The sequence below is a fragment of the Anolis sagrei genome, chromosome 1, assembly GCF_037176765.1.
Source record: "Anolis sagrei isolate rAnoSag1 chromosome 1, rAnoSag1.mat, whole genome shotgun sequence".
Classification (NCBI taxonomy): domain Eukaryota; kingdom Metazoa; phylum Chordata; class Lepidosauria; order Squamata; family Dactyloidae; genus Anolis; species Anolis sagrei.
The window spans coordinates 2,512,825-2,526,002 of record NC_090021.1 but is presented as its reverse complement, the minus strand read 5'-3'; the positions used below and the strand labels follow the sequence as shown (position 1 = coordinate 2,526,002).

At 47.4% G+C, this 13,178-nt stretch overlaps 1 protein-coding gene across 4 annotated transcripts in view; it reads right to left on the bottom strand.

Moving 5' to 3' along the window:
• DNMT3A (DNA methyltransferase 3 alpha) overlaps window positions 1-13,178 on the bottom strand; it is a 229,665-nt gene that overhangs the window by 92,039 nt on the left and 124,448 nt on the right. For 2 of the 4 annotated variants that reach the window (XM_067470891.1, XM_067470943.1), the window contains exon 7: window positions 7,139-7,171. The exons of the other annotated variants lie outside the window; for them this stretch is intronic. In XM_067470891.1, coding sequence (XP_067326992.1) covers window positions 7,139-7,171 — 33 coding nt within the window. The remainder of the gene's footprint in view (window positions 1-7,138; window positions 7,172-13,178) is intronic. 4 annotated transcript variants of the gene reach the window in all.

The window sequence follows — 13,178 nt, the reverse complement described above, 5'->3', positions numbered from 1 at the left end:
TTTCCTTCCATGTGTCTGTTTGCGTGTTTTTAAAATCAATTAGCCGGCTTTTAGCAGATCAATCTGTCCATCCCATTCAAGCACACCAAAACCTACGCAAAAAAGGGTCTCCTCCTCCTCCTCAAGAGAGATGCACCAAAGGGACAGTTTTGAAAAGTATTTTCAGATACAGAACATTCATTGGTTAGACAAGACAAGAGTCGAAAAGTGGATCACAAATCGGTGCAAATGCAGCGGGACAAGGTTGTTTTCAAGCATCCCCAAGAGATAGGTTGTTAGGTTCTTGTGGTTTTTTTCGGGCTATAGGGCCATGTTCTAGAGGCATTTCTCCTGATGTTTCGCCTGCATCTATGGCAAGCATCCTCAGAGGTAGTGAGGTCTGTTGGAAGTAGGAAAATGGGTTTATATATCTGTGGAATGGCTGGGGTGGGGCAAAGAGCTCTTCTCTGCTGGAGCTAGGTGTGAATGTTTCAACTGACCACCTTCATTAGCATTTGAAGGCCTGCCTGAGCCTGGGAAAATCTTTTGTTGAGAGGTGTTAGGATGTGCCTGGTTGTTTCCTCTCTGCTGTTTTGCTGTTGTAATTTTAGAGTTTTTTTTAATACTGGTAGCCAGATTTTGTTCATTTTCATGTGGACAATTTCAACAGAAAGGAAGAGACCATGAAAATGAACAAAATCTGGCTACCAGTATTAAAAAAAACTCTAAAATTACAACAGCAAAACAGCAGAGAGGAAACAACCAGGCACATCTTAACACCTCTCAACAAAAGATTCCCCCAGGCTCAGCCAGGCCTTCAAATGCTAATGAAGGTGGTCAGTGGAAACATTCACACCTAGCTCCAGCAGAGAAGAGCTCTTTGCCCCACCCCAGCCATTCCACAGATATATAAACCCATTGTCCTATTTCCAACAGACCTCACTACCTCTGAGGATGCTTGCCATAGATGCAGGCGAAATGTCAGGAGAAAATGCCTCTAGAACATGGCCCTATAGCCTGAAAAAACCCACAAGAACCTAGTGATTCCAGCCATGAAAGCCTTCGACAATACAACCAGGCACATCTTAACACCTCTCAACAGGGGATTTTCCCAGGCTCAGCCAGGCCTTCAAATGCTAATGAAGGTGGTCAGTTGAAACATTCACACCTAGCTCCAGCAGAGAAGAGCTCTGTGCCCCACCCCAGCCATTCCACAGATATATAAACCCATTTTCCTATTTCCAACAGACCTCACTACCTCTGAGGATGCTTGCCATAGATGCAGGCGAAACATCAGGAGAGAATGCCTCTAGAACATGGCCCTATAGCCCGAAAAAAACCACAAGAACCTAGTGATTCCAGCCATGAAAGCCTTCGACAATACATAGATAGGTTGTTGTCGCCGTTGTTTTGCATTTCTATCCCATTTCCCCTCCAATCTCGGGATTCAAAGCAAACCCATTTATTTAAAAACAAACAAACAATAGGAACCACATGCAAAGTCAATCAGCCTTACACACTTTCGCCCCATATTACTTTCCTCGCATAATCTGTTCAAATATTTGTGATGTAATGAGTCAAAGTCTAATTGTAATATAAGTAATTTGGATTTTCTTTCTGTGGCATGGTTCAAAATGTTCAAAGTGAATCAGCCAGCACGCCAACAACTTAAATCAAGAAATGGTTTTCTAAAATCTACAGAAACACTCGCTGGAACACCCCAGCAAGCGAGAGTCCAAAAGTGGCAGGCTCAAACCCAGAACCTCAATCAATGGCTGATAACAAATGAGAGACTTTTCACCTCAAGAACAGACAAGCATCCTGAGCTCTGAGGATCACCTGGGAAGGAAGGAATCCCACTGGAGCATTGCAGCGCACCCAAATCCCTGGGAGTCACTCTGGCCCGTGCTCTGACCTACAAGAAGCACTGCCTGAACATCAAGCAAAAAGTGGGTGCTAGAAACAATATCATACGAAAGCTGACTGGCACAACCTGGGGATCACAACCAGACACAGTGAAGACATCTGCCCTTGCGCTATGCTACTCTGCTGTTGAGTACGCATGCCCAGTGTGGAACGCATCTCACCACGCTAAAACAGTGGATGTGGCTCTTAATGAGACATGCCACATCATCACGGGGTGTCTGTGCCCTACACCACTGGAGACATTACACTGCTTAGCCGGTATTGCACCACCTGACATCCGCCGGGAAGTAGCAGCCTTAATAGTGAAAAGACCAAGGCAGAGACATCTCCAGCTCATCCCCTGTTTGGGTATCAGCCAGCACGTCAATGATTTAAATCAAGAAATATTTTTCTAAGATCTACAGACACTCGCTGGAACACCCCAGCAAGCGAGAGTCCAAAAGTGGCAGGCTCAAACCCAGAACCTCAACCAATGGCTGATACCAAATGAGAGACTCCCCCCTGGGCACACAGAAAACTGGGTCACTTGGAAGGCGCTGAACAGACTGCACTCTGGCACCACGAGATGCAGAGCCAATCTTAAGAAATGGGGCTACAGGGTGGAATCCACGACATGCGAGTGAGAAGAAGAGCAAACCACTGACCACCTGCTGCAATGCAACCTGAGCCCTGCCACATGATGCACAAGGGAGGACCTTCTTGTGGCAACACCAGAGGCACTCCAAGTGGCCAGATACTGGTCAAAGGACATCTAATCAACTACCAAGCTTGCAAACTTTGTGTTTATACAGCTCCGGCCCAGCTTACTTATTCGAACGTATCTCTCTCTAAGTTCCACCTCATAATTTAAGATATACTGGGAAGGCTCTCAGTCCCACTGGTGTCACAAACGCGTCTGGTGGGGACGAGGGACAGGGCCTTCTCAGTGGTGGCCCCCTGCTTGTGGAATTTGCTCCCCAGCGAGATTAGATCGGTGTCCTCCCTCCTTACTTTTAGCAAAAAAACTAAAGTCGTGGTTTTAGAGCCAGGCCTTCGGCTAATGGACATAGCAGCACTTTAGACACTGAACCCGGACCATAGGATTGTTATGACAATTGGAAACGGATATGTGATTTTGATAAGGCAACTATGTTAGTATATGAGTAGGTGATTTTAATTAATGTTATTATTTTAATTTGCTATGTATTTGATTTTACGTTGTTGTATTGAATTGTTGCCCATGTTAGCCGCCCTGAGTCCCCAGCCCCCACCCCGGAGGGTGAGAAGGGCAGGGTAGAAATGGTGTAAATAAATAAATTTTGTTTGTTTGTTTGTTAAAAATGCAATACAGCTGTTTGGTTTGCTCCTGACACGGTGCAAAGTGAACATGAAAACAGAACCAAAACTATGGAACTCTCTGGTGGAGGCTCCTTCTTAGGAGGCTTTTAAGCAGAGGCTGGATGGCCATCTGTTGGGGGTGCTTTGAATGTGACAATCCTGTTTCTTGGCAGAATCGGGTTGGACTGGATCATGCCCTACCAGGTTTCTTCCAACTCTAGGTTTCTAGGATTCTATGCAGAGGTTGGATGGCTGGTCCTTGGGGCAACTACAGCTGCGGCTTTGCCTGCTGCCCGAAAGGGTTGGTTTGGATGGCTTCTGGGTTCCTTTCCAATCCTTTCATAGAATCATAGAATCAAAGAGTTGGAAGAGACCTCATGGGCCATCCAGTCCAACCCCATTCTGCCAAGAAGCAGGAATATTGCATTCAAATCACCCCTGACAAATGGCCATCCAGCCTCTGCTTAAAAGCTTCCAAAGAAGGAGCCTCCACCACACTCCGGGGCAGAGAGTTCCACTGCTGAACGGCTCTCACAGTCAGGAAGTTCTTCCTCATGTTCAGATGGAATCTCCTCTCTTGTAGTTTGAAGCCATTGTTCCATTGCGTCCTAGTCTCCAAGGAAGCAGAAAACAAGCTTGCTCCCTCCTCCTCCCTGTGGCTTCCTCTCACATATTTATACATGGCTATCATATCTCCTCTCAGCCTTCTCTTCTTCAGGCTAAACATGCCCAGTTCCCTAAGCCGCTCCTCATAGGGCTTGTTCTCCAGACCCTTGATCATTTGAGTCGCCCTCCTCTGGACACATTCCAGCTTCTCAATATCTCCCTTGAATTGTGGTGCCCAGAATTGGACACAATATTCCAGGTGTGGTCTAACCAAAGCAGAATAGAGGGGTAGCATTACTTCCTTAGATCTAGACACTAGGCTCCTATTGATGCAGGCCAAAATCCCATTGGCTTTTTTTGCCGCCACATCACATTGTGGTGGCAAAGACCATCAGAAAACAAAGGCCAAAGGACATTTAATCAACTACCAAACTTGCAAATGTTGTGTTTTGTCTGTTTGTTTGCTTTGTTCTGTTAGCAGGGGCGGCTCGTCCATTACGCGAAGTAAGCGGTCGCAGAACACTTTTTTTGCCAGGGGTGCAGAGGCGCCTCTGTAAATGCCCCTCGACCGCCACTTGAGGAGCGCCCCCTCCGCTCACAACAGCCCTAGCAGTCCGGGGGGAGCCTCGGCTTTCTTGCCTCGCTGCCGGGCAATCCTCTTCCCAAAGGGGCCGCGCCCTTGAGCCCCGCCTAGCCCCTCTCGTTCCTGCGCCACCCGGCCACCGGGTGCGCGAGCAGAGCCGGCGCTCAATCGTTCTCCGCGTTCGATCCCTTCCCCACGACCGGCTCCCATGACCGGCTCCACCCGCCTCCTCTCCTCTCCCCAATCCGCGGGTGGGCCGCCTGGCCCGCTTCGGGTCTGGAGGCGTGTCTGAAGACCCCAGCGTGCGCACCAAAAGTCGCCTCTTCTCCTGACTTTCTCTTTAGCCATTGGGACCAAGAGAGAGAGAGAGAGAGAGAGCACCCCTCCGGCTGGAGGTATCTCCCACCTCCGCTCCCTCCTTTGTTTTTGCGCCTACCTTCAGGAAAAGTGGGCATCTCCACCTCTCTCTCTCTCTCTCTCTTGGTCCCAATGGCTGAGGAGAAAGTCAGGAGAAGAGGTGACTTTTGGTGCACACGCCGAGGTCTTCAGGCACGCCTCCGGATCCAAAGCGGGCCAGGCAAGGGAGCAAGTACAGCAAGTGTAGTTACTGGAATGTATAGTTCACCTACAATCAAAGAGCATTCTGAACTCCACCAATGATGGAACTGAATCAAATATGGCACACAGAACTCCCACAATGAACAGAAAATATATATCAATAAGTTCTTGTGGGTTTTTTCGGGCTATATGGCCATGTTCTAGAGGCATTTCTCCTGACGTTTCGCCTGCATCTGTGGCAAGCATCCTCAGAGGTGAGGTCTGTTGGAACTGGGAAAGGGGGTTTATATATCTGTGGAAAAACCAGGGTGAGACAAAGGACTTTTATCAGTTGGGCTAGGTGTGAATCTTTCAACTGACCACCTTGATTAGCATACAATGGGCTGACTGTGCATGGAGCAAACTCTTCTTGAAAGGTAATTAGATGTCCCTGACTGTTTCCTCTCTGCTGTTTTTGCTGTTGCAATTTTAGAATTTTTTAATACTGGTAGCCAGATCTTGTTCATTTTCATGGTTTCCTCCTTTCTGTTGAAATTGTCCACATGTTTGTGGATTTCAATGGCTTCTCTGCGTAGTCTGACATGGTGGTTGTTGGTGTGGTCCAGCATTTCTGTGTTCTCAAATAATCTGCTGTGTTCAGGTTGGTTCATCAGGTGCTCTGCTATGGCTGATTTCTCTGGTTGGAGTAGTCTGCAGTGCCTTTCATGTTCCTTGATGCATGTTTGGGCAATGCTGCTGCGTTTGGTGGTCCCTCTGTAGACTTGTCCACAGCTGCATGGTACACAGTAGACTCCTGCAGAGGTGAGAGGATCCCTCTTGTCCTTTGCTGAACGGAGCATTTGCTGGATTTTCTTAGTAGGTCTGTAGATTGTTTGCATGTTGTGTTTCCTCATCAGCTTCCCAATGCGGTCAGTGGTTCCCTTGATGTCTGGCAGGAACACTTTCCCTCTGGGTGGATCTTGGTCTTGACTCTTGTGGCTTCTTCTCAGTTGTCTTGCAGCTCTTCTGATGTCTGAGGTGGAGTCTCCATTGGCCTGGAGAGCCCAGTTGAGGTGGTTCAGTCCATCTTGGAGGAGGTGGGCTTCGCAGATTCTTTTTGCATGGTCTGCCAAGGCTTTAATGGGGCTTCTTTTTTGACTTGGGTGGTGGTTGGAGTTTTGATGTAGATATCTATCTGTGTGTGTGGGTTTTCTGTAGACGGTGTGACCCAATTGCTGATCTGGTTTACGGATGACTAGGACATCTAGAAAAGGCAGTCTTCCTTAGATGCAAGTGAAACGTCAGGAGAAATGCCTCTAGAACATGGCCATATAGCCCGGAAAAACCCACAAGAACTTAGTGATTCCAGCCATGAAAGCCTTCGACAATACAATATATATCAATGATTGGGTGGGGGGCGCCAAAATACTGTGTGCTTACTGTTGAAAATTACCTAGGGCCACCTCTGTCTGTTAGAAATGTAATACAATTGACTGGTTGCCCTGACACGACAAATAAATTGTAATAAGGCATTAGTGTTTGCCTGTGTCTGCTTTATATGCTGTAATCGCTCTGAGTCCTCTCGGGAAGAAAGGTGGAATAGAAAGTGTTGTTGTTGTTGTTGTTGTTATGCCTTTCCCAAAGGTTATGATTATTCCAAATAGTGAGAATGCCAATTGATCTCCAAAAAGGGCCACACTTCCAAAAAGGAGACAAGGAGAAAGAAAAGTAGGGAGGAAGGAGAGAAAGACATGGGGAGCGGCACGAAAAGGAGAGGAAGTGGAAGCAAAAGAAGGAGAAAGAGAGAGAGAAAGAAAGAGAAGCTCCCCCAGAGAAGAGGCCATGCACCCCAAGTAAATAATCCGCACCCCCCCCAAATCGGTTTCGTAAAGGAAAACCAAATCATACAGAAGCAAAGCACATGTATGGTTGCGCCTGCGTGCCTGAAGGTGTGCTTGAGCAGGTACGCGTCTCATGGCAACGGGAAAACACGTATGTGGGGAGGGAAGGAGGGGGACGGAGAGGGACGGAGGGGTCCCGTGAGTGCGTGCGTGTCTGCATGTCTTGCCACAGCGCCCCACGCGCCCCACACACAAGCCCAGCATGAGAGACAAGCCGCCTTCGCCCCCCACCGCCTCCTCCTCCTCCTCCTCCTCCTCCTCCCCAAAACCCCAAAGGTGGGCCACGAACCTTGTCAAGCTGAGCTGCCGGTGGGTTATCAGTCTGTGGGAGAAAGGTAAAGGAGAGGAGGGCATTAGAACACACAGAGCCAAAGGCACCCGGCAGCACCGCGGACGCCTGCGCCAACACTTGAACCTGGCGCAAGGGGAGGGCGAGGAGGAGGACGGGGACAGCGGGCACAACACATCCTGGCCCTTCCGCCATGAGCCACAACCAGAACTGACCCCCGGGTGTTTGTTGTGTGGGTTCTGGGCTGTACGCCTTTTCTCCTGATGCAACCCGGAAACCACACAACACCCCAGTGAATCCAGACGTGAAGGAGTGGAGCCGACACCCAGAGAGTTGGATCTCCCTCTTATTATCCTGTTTTCCTTGGTCTTCATGGCAAACCCAACCTATGATGCCTCTCTCCCAGGGACAAAGTGTGTTGGAAGGGAAGAAGCATCAAGAGCAAGTGAGGAAAGAAGCCACCCCGTGGTTCATGCCTACTGTCAAGCCTTCGACAAGACACGAGGGGAGTCGACACCCAGAGGGTTGGACCTCCCTCTTATTATCCTATGTTTTCTTCCTTGGTCTTCATGGCAAACCAAACCTATGATGCCTCTCTCCCAGGGACACAGTGTGTTGGAAGGGAAGAAGCATCAAGAGCAAGAGAGGAAAGACGCCACCCCGTGGTTCATGCCTATTGTCTGGTTTTCCCCCATTTGTTTCCTAGATCCATGTAGCTCAAGGTGTTTTGCTTCCTGTTTGCAGAAAGAGGTCACATCCTCCTCCTTGCACAAAACCTTTGTTGTTCGGGTTGTTGTAGGTTTTTTCGGGCTATATGGCCATGTTCTAGAGGCATTCTCTCCTGACGTTTCGCCTGCATCTATGGCAAGCATCCTCAGAGGTAGTGAGGTCTGTTGGAACTAGGGAAAAGGGTTTATATATCTGTGGAATGACCAGGGTGGGACAAAGGACTCTTTTCTGCTGGAACTAGGTGTGAATGCCCGAAAAAACCTATAACAACCCAGTGATTCCGGCCATGAAAGCCTTTGACATTATTATTATTATTATTATTATTATTATTATTATTATTATTATTAGAAACACAACAAGATGAGTGCACAGCAGACACTCTGCTGGCTGTTGTATTGGATCACACGTCGGACCCTTCCCAAGTGTCTAGGATTGTGTGATGTATCGGCGAATAATGCGTGCAGATCCGAATAGGGTGGCCTTTTGCAGCTGGCAGATGGGGATTTTGTTGCTCCAATTGCGTTTAAGTGCAGGCCAAGGTCTTGAGGCACTGCACCCAGTCTGCCAATCACCACTGGGACCACCTTGACTGGCTTGTGCCAGAGTCTTTGCAGTTCGATCTTTAAATCCTCATATTGTGTCAGCTTTCCAGTTGTTTCTCTGCAGTCCTGCTGCCACCTGGGATTGCAACATGGACAATCCATACTTTGCTCTTTAACATGATTGTGAGGTCAGAAGTATTATGCTTCAAAACTCTGTCTGTCTGAATTCGGAAGTCCCAGAGGAGTTTGGCATGTTCATTCTCTGTAACTCTTTCCAGCTTGTGATCCCACCACCACCACCACCACCACAAGTTGTTATCTTTCTTATAGGAGAGATTATAGTCTCTCCTGTTTCCTATTACAAGTGCATACACACTGCACTGGATAAGCCGCAGTCTACATTGCTACAGGTACCAAACCTTCCTGTGTCTCAAGGAATGCAGCCACGACATCAGGAATGGGACTTGAATTGGACCACAAGGTCCTCAGTCGCCAGAAGAGAAATACTCTCCCCCAACAATAATCCACTGCTATGCAGTGTGTGGTGTGCTTTGGGATTTGAGTGATCAAGACACATTAGCTGTACCAAAGCCCTGCTTTTGGCAGAGGATGAGGACGCCTGAACCTACAGACCCGCACAACGAACATCATTGAATTGTTGCCAACACTGTGAACTGCGCTGAGTCCCTTTCGGGGTTGATTGCGAAGGGCGGTATACAAATATTGCAAACAATAAATAAATAAACAAACAACCTGCCTTTCTGGATTCTCCTTTGGAGGCATTCGAAATGTTCCACCCACGGTACCACGGCAACCCTTTCCACACTGTCGGTTGCGCAGCGTTTTATCTCAGGGCGTAATCTGTTGCATTCAGGCTACGCAGTGAGGCAGAGCTGCTGCTGCTGCTGCTGTTGTTGTGCCTTTCTGAAGCCCAGCGCATTCAACACAACCGCCGCAGCGTGTGCCAAGGCATGGCAGGGATTTCCAAATCAATCGCTGACATTATTTGCCAGGCAGAACTTCATCCCAATGGGAGGCAGGGCACGAATATCCACCCAGAGGGATTCCCATGTCCCTCCTCACAACACAAAATGGTGGCGAAGAAGCCTTTGTTTTCAGAATTCAGCAATATCCTGCTTCCATGTTCCATCACCCGGACATAAAAATGCAAAAATTAATAGTAGAGCATGATTAGGGGGCATTGACCTTCTTCCTACAGAGCGAAAGGCAGTGATGTTAATTTCTGCATGACGTTATTTTAAGTGGATTGTATTAACCCTGACATTAAGTCCAATTGTGTCCAACTCTGGGGTATGGTGCTCATCTCCATTTCTAAGCCGAAGAGCCGGCGTTGTCCGTAGACACCTCCAAAGTCATGTGGCTGGCATGACAGCATGGAGCGCCGTTACCTTCCCACCAAAGCGGTACCTATTGATCTACTCACATTTGCATGTTTTCGAACTGCTTTGTTGGCATAAGCTGGAGCTGACAGCGGAAGCTCACGCCGCTTTTCAGATTCGAACCTGTGACCTTTCGGTCAACAAGCTCAGCAGTTCAGTGCTTTAACCCACTGTGCCACTGAGGGCTCACACATCTATCCACATAATAAAAGTGAAATTATGTATGTGTGTGCTGTTGCGCACTGTGTTGGGGTTCAGCCTCCGTGTGAACCTGACCCTCAGCCTCCGTGTGAACCTGTACCTGATGCAACTGAACAGGCTACTGAACATGTATTTTTCCCTAATGGTTTGGAAACCGTTGATTCTGAGGGCAGTGGCTGGGAAAGTGAAACTACACATCCTGATGAGAATGTTTCAGAATCAAGCGGTGATAACTCTCCAGAGGAGCTAACACCTGCCTTTTTTAATGGTAGAAGAGTACAGATTTGGAAAAACAGGAGTGAATCACAGAGTCTGCGAAAGTCAAGTAGATTAAAGGAAAAGGAGGCTTCCAAGCCTGGAGGCGTGTCCCAAAACAGTTTCTTTAGTTTTAAGTGTCTCCTCCCGGGCTGTCTCGTTAGATCAAGCATTGTTTAGACTGAGACATTACCTTGACAGAGTTCCCGTTTCCCATGGCCTGCATTCCCAGAGGCTTCTAGTTTCCAAGTACGGTTAGTGAAATGCTAACAGGTTCCAGGTTTTTATAGTGTTGCTTTTGGAATTTTGATCTAGTTCAGAGATATTCCTGACTGCTGAGTTTTACTGTGGCATTTTGACTTTGCATTTTCCTCTATTTTGTAACCATTTTTCATCAATAAAAAAAGGATTGTTTTTCCCACAGTCAAGTGTGGTGGATTTAATCTTATGGTCTCGTTTTCTGATCTGGGTTGCAACACACTGGGCCTATAGCAATTGGCTTTTGAACAGGACGTGCTCTTTGTGCCCAGCGGGAAGCTGGGGTGCCTCGGATGAGAGGCCCTATGGGTTTTCCTATACCAAGTCTTAAGAGGCTTAAAAGTTTAACAAAGTTCTTTATTATTGCTTAGGTCTTCAACAAACAATCTTAGATCTTCAACAAATCAAGCAAATGCTTCTTAACTTGTCTACAATGGACAGGCAACTTGCTTGGAGAACTATTTCTTTCCTTTACGAGGAAAACCCTTTTTAACCCCTCCCTGGGCAATCTGCTTTCTAGGCTTTGCTGGTGTGGGCTCTACTCCCGGCTCCAAAATGCTTCTTGGATACCTGGGTAGATCTACCAGCCAAGGCTCTGAAGAATTTCCAGCTGGAGTCCTTAGGATTTTTCCCAAGAAAGTTGTAGCTCCGTTTTTCTAACCTCAACAAGGGTGGTGCTGTAAAGCTGTTTCTCTTAAAAGCCTTTCTTTAGAGACTGTTCTTAAAGCTGTGAGGCTGTAAATTTCCCAGCCAGAGGTTTTGGGACTGTTATCCCCCAGACTCTGTAAGAAACGAAGCTTCTCTACAGGTAGAAAACTTTCACGTCCTGTAGCTGAGCTTCCAACTGTAAGACTGAACTAAAATCCTGTAGCTGAGCTTCCAACTGTAAGACTGAACTTTACCTCCTGAACCTGAAAAAAGGGCGGAACTAAAGCTTAACTATGATAGACAGGTGGCTAGCCCCATGACTGCAGCCTAGCAGGAACCATCCAACTGCAAAATGCATGGCCAGAACAAGCACATGCAAATGCTCAAAGAATGAAAGGGAGTTTGGAGCTCCTGGTACAGCCATACCAGCACAATGTGTATGGCTGGAGTCTCCACTTACACAAACAGTTGTAGTTCTCATCACACAGGGAGATACCAATGGTCCTCCCTCCAATTACACTGCAGATTATAGTAAGTGCCATGAACATGTCCAAGAGCCCTGCCAACGTCCTCCACGCACACCATGCTGCCCACCACCCAAGTGAAGGCTTTCATTCAGGGACAATTTCATCCCAGAATGTCTGTGTTTCCTCCACCAGTTATGATAAGTTGTAGCAGGATCAATTGTGTTAAAGAAAAAACTTATGATGTTAAATTATTATGTGCAGCTGGTAATGTAGGACAGCCAACATGTTTGGGTCACATCCAGTGGGGTGTAACTGTATGGGATATAACTGTATGGATTTTAGAATACAGTTTGGAGAAGCAATATGCTACTCTGAGGAGGAGAAGCAATATGCTGTGATGCTGCTATGCTCTAACAGCCATGCTCTTTGCTATGGTGCAAGTGCTATTTACTCTCATTTGAATAAAGATAAAGAAGCCTTATTTTGTGTTACTTACAAGGACTATGTAAGTTTGTTGCACTGTTTGTAGCAGGATCAAGTGTGTGTTAAAGAAAAACCCCCATCTGTCGGGGGTTATTTGAATGCGATGTTCCTGCTTCTTGGCAGGGGGTTGGACTGGATGGCCCATGAGATCTCTTCCAACTCTTAGATTCTATGATTCTATGATTGTGTACAGCTGCTAATGTAGGTCAGCCAGCATGCTTGGACCACACCCAATGGGGTATAACTGTATGGATTTTAGAATACAGTTTGGAGAAGCAGGATCAAGCGTGTGTTAAAGAAAAACCTTATGATGTTAATTATTATCAAGGATCTGGAGAACAAGCCCTATGAAGAACGGCTTAAAGAGCTGGGCATGTTTAACCTGAAGAAGAGACGGCTGAGAAGAGACATGATAGCCATGTATAAATATGTGAGAGGAAGCCACAGGGAGGAGGAGGGAGCAAGCTTCCTTTCTGCTTCCCTGGAGACTAGGACGCAATGGGACAATGGCTTCAAACTACAAGAGAGGAGATTCCATTTGAACATGAAGAAGAACTTCCTGACTGTGAGAGCCGTTCAGCAGTGGAACTCTCTGCCCTGGAGTGTGGTGGAGGCTCTTTAAGCTTTTAAACAGATGTTGGATGGCCATCTGTCATCGAATCATAGACTCAAAGAGTTGGAAGAGACCTCATGGGCCATCTAGTCCAACCCCATTCTGCAAAGAAGCAGGAATATTGCATTCAAATCACCCCTGACAGATGGCCATCCAGCTTCTGTTTAAAAGCTTCCAAAGAAGGAGCCTCCACCACACTCCGGGGCAGAGAGTTCCACTGCTGAACGGCTGTCGGGAGTGCTTTGAATGCAATTTGAAGGAAGTTTCTTCCAACTCTAGGATTCTAGGATTCTAAGGCATGGCTGCGCATTGTGCAAGGCTCCGACTGCAATGGTGCAACCCAGAACAACATCAGCAAAGCATAACCGTCTAATGTCGGCAGAGCACAATGCCAATAATCCTTGGGGTGTTTTGTGTCTCCCTGAATGGCAGAATGGGGACGGT